Source organism: Staurois parvus, unplaced genomic scaffold (genome assembly GCF_062004578.1).
Source record: "Staurois parvus isolate SC_StPar_1 unplaced genomic scaffold, SC_StPar_1.0 ptg000300l, whole genome shotgun sequence".
NCBI lineage: Eukaryota > Metazoa > Chordata > Amphibia > Anura > Ranidae > Staurois > Staurois parvus.
In genome coordinates, this window is record NW_028318096.1 from 516,256 (window position 1) to 524,907 (window position 8,652).

The 8,652-nt window shown below is 39.4% G+C and overlaps 1 protein-coding gene across 2 annotated transcripts in view; it reads left to right on the forward strand.

Annotated features, from left to right (window-relative positions):
- The window catches only part of CCDC190 (coiled-coil domain containing 190), a 48,129-nt gene extending 41,395 nt beyond the window's left edge, over window positions 1–6,734 (forward strand). For both annotated transcript variants that reach the window (XM_089683066.1, XM_089683067.1), the window contains exons 3-4: window positions 4,600–4,675; window positions 5,858–6,734. In XM_089683066.1, coding sequence (XP_089539192.1) covers window positions 4,600–4,675; window positions 5,858–6,458 — 677 coding nt within the window. In that variant the 3' untranslated portion in view covers window positions 6,459–6,734. The remainder of the gene's footprint in view (window positions 1–4,599; window positions 4,676–5,857) is intronic.
- The last annotated feature ends 1,918 nt before the right edge of the window (window positions 6,735–8,652 follow it).

An 8,652-nucleotide genomic window follows, 5' to 3' on the forward strand; every position in this document is an offset into this window, starting at 1 on the left:
CAGCACAAACAGGGATTGGTTGGCTTAGAACGCCACATTTTCTGTACTGGGGGCATTCTGTATATAGTGCAGAAGAGACTTTCATCAGTGATTAAACACTCAGAGCATAGATCTAACCCAACCTTTCTCAACCAGGGTGCCCAGGCACTCTGGGGTGCCTTCAGGCCTTTTCAGGAATGCCTTGGCAATATGCCTAAAAACTGCCCAAAAATTGTATACAAGCCAGCAGATGGATCAAGCCCAGGGGCGGACTGACAACTCATGGGGCCCCCGGGCAATAGGGGATCATGGGGCTCCTGTGTCCTTGCCCAAACTCAAAAAAGCCTATGAAAACAGTACCAGGGGCATCTCATGGGGCCCCCTACTGACCCCGGACCCTCGGGCAGTGCGCGAGTTTCCAAATGGTCAGTCCGCCCCTGATCAAGCCTGCCTTTTAATTACACAAAGCCACAGGATTTCATTGCTCACTTTTACATCCTGCCAGCCGCTGGCATCCTAACAACCAATTACATCATTAGTTGATAAGGAGGACGTCGGGCGCCTGCACAGCATCCTTGTTCGCCCCTCCCCTGCCCATCTTTATCAGCAGTGGGAGAAAATTAGCAGAGTGAGGGAGAGAAACTAAGAAAGAAACACTGGAATACTAGTCAGATCTTTATCAGCAGGTGGGTCAAATTAGCAGAGTGAGGGAGAGAAACTAAGAAAGAAACACTGGAATACTAGTCAGTACCAGCTTGCAAAGAAATATTTGCTTTGCAAGAATAAATCACCTCTAACGTGTGGATGTTGCTGCGTTATGTAAAACTATTAGATTATAGATTTACATTTTAGAATGAGGTGCCTTGAGATTGTGCAGAATGTTAAAGGGTACCTTGAGATTGTCCTTAATTTTAAAGGGTGCCTTGACTGAAAAAAAGTTGACAAACACTGATATAACCTATAGACCTTTAGAGTCTGTAAGTGTTCACTGTGCAGATGCAGCAAGCAGTGAACGAGAATTTAGCCCAAGGGAAGTAAAGAGTGGAGGATACCAGTGCTGTCATGCTGAGAAAATGAGCGGCTTGGTAGGGATTAGCTAAGTTAGTTTAGGCAAGATGACTGGGAAGTTGAACATGTTCTTTAAGTGCTAATAAGCAATGGACTGTTTTTACTATACCTAGATAATTTTTGCTTCTGTTGCTCTACTGTTGATGTCTGCAGTGTCATGCACAGCCTTAATTTACACAGAATATACTATAAAATAATTAATTAATAGGAAACTAGGTAAATATACAATAATTCCTAGCTCAGATGTGAGCAAAACTTGCAGGCAATGGGCTAAGATAAAACAAATTCATACATCAGATGCAGACAAGTTTAGAGAGCAGAACTCCGAAAAACAATACAGCATGGACTTCACTTAAAGTAGAACTAAACCCTCCTATTCTTTACAGCCAAGGAAGCTGCCATCTTAGCTTCTATCTGAACTGCAGTTGCCATGTTGCTGAACATGTGATCGGTGATCAGAGCTGCCAAACAAGTTGATGATTAGCTCTGTGCTTTTAATTCACACTGGAAAAATACCTCTGTAAATCCAGTTCACTTCTGGTTTGTGCACTTTGTTGCCAGTCAAGCCTCTATGAAGGGTGCACTTAGACCCCCAAAACACGTCGGATACTTTTTGAATGGTAGCCCTGACCTTCAATGGAATAAAGTTGTATATGGACCTCTTAGCAATGGGGTGGCACTTCAATTTCAATGTGATCAGTTATGGCACCAGTCATTTGATGACTAGACAGTCTGGTTGAGACCACAAACAACTGTGACAGTTACTGTTCACAGCATGTCTTTAATGCAACTGTTTTGGGAAACTACTAAATTGAAGGGTTTAGTAGTTTAACTGGAACTTGCTATAAAGTATTCCATAGTGATCTGTTTAGGTTAAAATGGTACCAGTAGAGTTAAGGTGGTCAGAAATGTTGGCATACAATTATTCTTTAAAATTGTGGCATGAATTTCCATGATCACACTGGCTGAGCATGAAGATTTGTATCCTGCGCACACACAATTGGTGTTGACCTTCTCTGAGGAACTATAGAGATTAGCTGGCAGATACAATTTGATCAAGATGATCAATCATTCCAACAAGACTGGCATGTTATGGAAACATATACCTTGTGACAATCTCCTCTCTACTGGTATGAACATAAAAAAATATGCTGTGGCTGTCTGAATACAACAGTCTTCAGGAGAGATTCCTTAATTCATGCTGGTTAGCATGGGGTTATAGAGTGACTTTCCTTGTTTAGACCACAGGGCCGAAGGAGAGAAATCTTAACATGTATGGTCAGTCTAAGACTACTAAGCCTAAGACTAGATTTTCGATCGAACGTTTGCACAGAAATTCAAATTAATAGTTTGGCAGTACTTTCTTTCTTGCCAACATTGTGTAATCTAATTTAGTTCGAAAGCCCTTAAAATTTCACCCATATCTGCTCTTTTTATACCTACCAGAGGTACTAAACAGGTTTCATTGCAACATGTACAATGTTTCCCAAACTAAAACCACATTCACAGTTAAAATTTAATTCCAGAAAAATTTTCCGACACTGTCTTTGAATTTTCTTATCACTACAGTCAAAAACAAATATCATTTTGATTCCACTAACCAAGAAAATCATATGAACGTTCAGATAATAAAAAATTCTAATGGAGTATGGCCAGCTTAACTCCTTACATGCTAATTATGTCAGAGTCTTCATGCCAAGAACCAGAGATAAGATAAACAGAGCCAGGATAGTGCTGACCTTTGACATTAGACTCACTTGTACTTTTACTAGGCATTCAGGATACTCTTACCACCTAAAAGCACATTGTTCCTGCTCTATGCATCCTACTATGCCAGATGGGGCATGTTCCTCAAATCTAAAAATCCTTTTCCCGTCCTATAGTGACTGGTGTTTAGCCTTTCAAAGTGTGTTCCCAATGTACCAACTGAACAGCGGCTGCCCCACTAAGTGTGACAAAATGTGTTCTGCATGGTTATGTTCCACCTGAACCTATGACCAACTCACCCTAACTCCGCCCCCCCTCGTCCTCCACATACCTTTCAATTTTTCCTGCCTCTCCCTCCCCTTTCAACCCATACAACCCATTCAGCACTTTTTCATTATATATATATACTTTGTATATATAGCTACTGCCTGTATACCCTCCACCAGCTTGCGCTTCCTTTTTTCTATTGAAAACAGTTGTTGGAAATCACATTGACAATGACTGACTTTTTGGAACCAATACACTCAATATAATAATAATAATAATAATATACATAAACTGTATTACACTCTTTGAGAACTCTGTATGTTGTGCTCTTATAAGTACAGTATATATCTGTGGTGTATCTAGGATGTAGTGATATTCATGTAAATGTTTTTTGGAAACTTTCAATAGTTTACTGTTAAAAATATGAACAGTTATAAGAACAGTATCTTGACATAAGCGTTCATAACATAAAATTTTAAGAATGAACTTGAAAGAAATAGAATAGTATGCATTATATTTGCAAATAGAATATAATACTCATCATAAATAGTAAATAAAATCTTCCTCATCGTGCATTTCAACTGCTTTTTTTCTGTTAGACTGAAAAGAACCTTGAATGCTCTTAGAGAAAGACCATTGGTAAAAAACTGGATCTCACATATACGAAGGCATAAATAACTGGATGTGTTCCTAACAACAGCTAGTTGGTATGATTAGACTGGAACATTATAGCTAGAATGTAATTGGCTGCTGTATAAAAGGCAAACAAAACAACCCTATTTTTGTTCACATTTTAAAGAAGTTATCATTAATTCTAATTGCATTAATCATGTATCAATACTGGAAGTATTACTAAACCCAGGACCCTGCATTTACTATATCTGGTCTCCCACACTACACAGAACATGGAAGTGCAATTATTTTAGTAAATATAAACTGATAAATACCTTTTCTCATCACCAGTTAGAGCAGTCTTGTGACTTATATCAGTGTTCAGCAGAGCACATGTTAAAGCTTGTAGGAGGCGTTTTCATTCTGCTCTAGGAGGATGTAGAACCCCTGATTTATGTCTGGACAGTGCTGATTGGCCCTGTACTGCACACATGCACTCCCCCCCCCAAAAAAAAACCTCTCTAGCACTACACACCAAACTTAGCATGTGCAGAGTGACTCCATACCAGGGGCGGACTGACCATTGGGGAACTCGGGCACTGCCCGAGGGCCCAGGGTCAGTAGGGGGCCCCCTGAGATGTCCCTGGTACCTTTCATAGGCTTTTTTGGGTGTGGTTTGAGTGTGGGCGAGGACATAGGGGCCCCATGGTCCCCTATTGCCTGGGGGCCCCATGAGTTGTCAGTCCGCACCTGCTCCATACATATGTCTTTTCAGGAGATAAGAGGGGGACACTGGAAGAAGGGGAGGATCAGAGAAGTGAGGATCAAACAGCCTTTTTACACAATGCAGAGGATTAACCTCTTAGGTTCCACATTGAGTATAACAAGCATGCTTTACTGCATATACAGAATGATTTTTCTGTTGTGGCTTTAGTAACACTTGAATGTCTCTATATGTATTTTCAGCTACTGTTAGGAAAAGCACAAGCCCTACAACTGCTAAAGAAATTCATAAAACCGGAAGTTCAGTTCAAAATGAAAGGTAAAGATGATACTTTACAAGCAGAAGTGTGCCTATCTGTTTACAAAGTTTACTTGAGTGTATAAAAAACACTTACTGACAGTAAGACAGTACATGTGCATTTAACCAACCCCCCCCCCCCCCTCGAAGTTCTGCTGTAAGATGAAAAAACATCCCCTGAAAATTACATGTCAAAAATGCATAGCTAAATACAGTAGAAAGTACATTTTCTGGCCAGGACCTACAAGATGAAGGGGGGTATGAGGCTTGTGCTTCAAATAAAACATGCTTTGCCTTCTGCACCCTCTCTACTCCTGACTAATGCTGGATACTACAGGTTCTCCCGCCCTGAGTGTGGCAATACCATTTGGTCAATACTCCTCCTTTAGATGGTTTAGGGCACCAAGGGTTATCCAAGATTTAATACTGACCGGTCTGGTTGCACATCCCCTATAACTTTACCCTCTTAGACTGGTCGCACCTACATGAGTCCATGTTTTTTTTAACCAACAGCCATATTCTAACACTCGGTTGCAAAGCTACCACTACTGTCCAATTAACACCCACCTGTTGAAAAGTGCTAAATTTCTCCCTTAATTAAAAAATGTAGCATGCACCCCCTAGCAGATTCCTGTGTTAAACTACCAAACCTTCGGAACGTCAAACACCTTTTTAAATTAAAATTTATCCCATACCCAAATTGATTTTTATACCAACCTCCTTTGCCTCAATCCTTCAGGTTCCCACATCTCGACCCACTCTCCTGAGTTGAACTCACATCTTTCACCACAAATCAAATTTGGTTTATATCCACCCCAACCATAATACACCAATACACACATTTTAAAATTAAACACATACACTCACACAAAAATATATAATCCACAAACAGGTATACATCATTTGCAAACATTTTCAAACAAACATTTGTTGTAAAGAATCAGTGCAAACATTTTTAATTTTATTGGGCTATCAGCAGAGGAAATCCTATCATTTTATTATGTTTTTTTTCTAATGTGTAAAGTGAAGCATATCGTTGCACCCATTCTATAATTCTACATTTTAGAAAATGGCTCACTTATGCTAGTATGTTCTAACTTTTATCACTACAAATATAGCAAATATGGCAAAAGATATGCTTCTATGATATAAACATCTTTAGTTAACAAATTAAAACATTTTATTTGCTACTCTCTATTTAAGTACAAGAAACGAACTGGCAGCTCATCCAGAAGGCCAAGTCATTGCGTCCGGCTCATCAATGACTCTTCAAATGCGTATTAATGATTTCATGGATGGTGTTAGCAGCAGAAAGGGTAAGACAGATTCTGAAGTTATCCAGCAATATGAAGCTGCATCTACAGTTTCTGGTACCAGTACAACAGATTCCAAGGTTTCTTCTGCAAGGAGACTGAGCATTTCCTCTACAAATGAAGGCACTACCAACAAAAATGTCAGCATGCAAGGCAAATCTTCTGAGCTTCCCACAGATTCAGGCAATAAAACACTTCCCTCAGTGGTGAAGTCTTCAAATGAAGAGGTGCCAATAAAACCACCAGTCTTAGGTCCACAGTTTATGAGGCGAAGAAGTTCCCTTTTCAAGGACAAACCCTTATTTGATGAGGAAATCTATGCTCCTGATGGAGTACTTCGCACCCGACACACAATGCCTGACTTTATGGAGTCCTTTGAAGAAGCAAAACAAGCAAGATATATTCGCCATAAAGAAAAACCTGAGTCAGAAAAAGAGCTGAGCTTGGCAGAAATTTTCCAAAGAAATAAAAGTGATACAAACAATCTTTAACAAGCATTAATCACAAAATGATGGCATAATACATTGTCATAGAGAGATTTGTACCTTACATTTGGTGGGATTTTTAAGGCAACCGTGGAGAATATATAAACCAAACAATCTTTTAAAAAAGATTTGACATTTTATCTGACACATCAACACATATTTTCCCAATAGAATATAACAATTCTTGACAACATATTTGCTTGACAATATTTGTAATTATTGCATTTAAAGGTTAATGGTATCCTTCAAAGCTGAATTCCATCTTGCAACCTAAATTGAGGGAACTACAAGTGCATTCAGCCTAAATCCAACGCCTTTCAAATACTTTAGTGCAGATTCTTCCTCAGGGAAAGGATACCACTCACCAAAATTGGTCAGAATGAGAATGCTTTGTTGTGTTTTGGAGAATGAGTCCCCCCCCCCCACACACATAGGTTGAGGTCATCGTTTGACATGCAGGAACCACAGGTGCCACATTAAAGAGTAATTCTTGAAGTTCGCCATGAGCTATATAGAAGCACCATGTTGTAATAGTGGAACATCAAAGGTCTGTTGTCCAGACTTTAACCCATCAAGGGGTCAGGAACAGGCATCGTACATGAGGTTCCCCTAGGGACCGAACACAATTTGAAAGCTGCCAAGGCAGTGGTCGGTCCTTGAGGGAACCACATGTACGACACCTGTTGACCTCATCCTATGTGTGGGTGGGACTCATTCTCCAAAACACAGCAAAGTATTCTCATTCTGACCAATTTTGGTGAGCGGTATCCTTTCCCTGAGGAAGAATCTGCACTAAAGTATTCGAAAGGCGTTGGATTTAGGCTGAATGCACTTGTAGTTCCCTCAATTGAGGTTGCAAGATGGAAATTAGCTTTGAAAATGTCAAATCTTTTTTTAAAAAATTGTTTGGTGTATATATACTCCAAGGTTGCCTTAAAAATCCCACCAAATGTAAAGTACAAATCTCTCTATTAGTAAAATGAGGATGATGGCAACCATACCCTAAGTTACACCGGATGACGCTTTTAATACATAAAGACTCAACCAAAAATGTAGCATTAATATTCTTTGAAAATAATGCCTAAAGAAACCTAGTTATATAGTCTACTTCATTTTGTTATTATTGAAATTTTCCACTTTTCAAGCTGTTTTTTGCATTCTTTTCACAATCCGTTTCACCTGATCTTACAAAAAAAAAAAAAGGATTCTGCCAGAAACATACAAATATAACCAATAAGGAAAGTCATGAATGCATACTACCAAAAATGATAAAAAAAAATCTACATATATATCTACATAAAGATACAGGCTTACACCCTGAAAAATATCCCTAAATAATAATATTACAACCTGAGATATAAAATGAGATTCAATGTACTTTTAATAAACTATTACTACAGCATGAAGCCTTGATGTATTCAAATTTTAACTCCTCATACCATGGTAAACAAGTATTACATTTAATCTTAAACTTTTATATATGCATATTTACATAAATATCCCATGTGCTAGGCTGTACTGAAACATGATTATATCATTTACTAACCAATACTCCTCTGACCGTAAAAATGAAAAAATCATTCTTGTTTTTATATAATTTAAAATGCATGAAAAGCCAAAACTTGATTCCTTTCAATAATGAGGAGAAGGGTTAAAACTAGAGATGAGCGAAGTATTCAAAAATTCGATTCGACTGATTCGGCGAATTCGTGGAAAAATTTTGATTCGAGTCGAATATATTCGCTGTGAATTTAACTTAAAAAAAGGGTGTTTCTAGGCTTCAGAGAGACTTAATATTAGTGCTGAACACTGTACCTTTAATTTAAATGCCCTTGGAGTCTGCTGGGGAAGAGAAATAATACTGTCAGGCAGTATGACATGCAGATGAGTGCCGTCGATCTTAGAATCACCGCACACTTCACTCATTTGGGCAGTCACGGGGCCAAAACCAGAGTGTGGAGCCACAGTGTGGCGGTGGAGGCAGCAGCAATGGGAGGCCATACAGCACCCTATGACAAAAATGGAAACCACCAGCACTGTGAGGAGACCTGAAAGTGGCACATGGCAGAGTGTGGCGATAGAGACAGCAGCAATGGGAGGCCGTACAGGGACCCATGACACACTCTGGACCTGGCAGCAGCATGAGGAGGCGGTACAGGGGCCCATGGCAGATTACGGGCCTGGCAGCAGCATGAGGAGT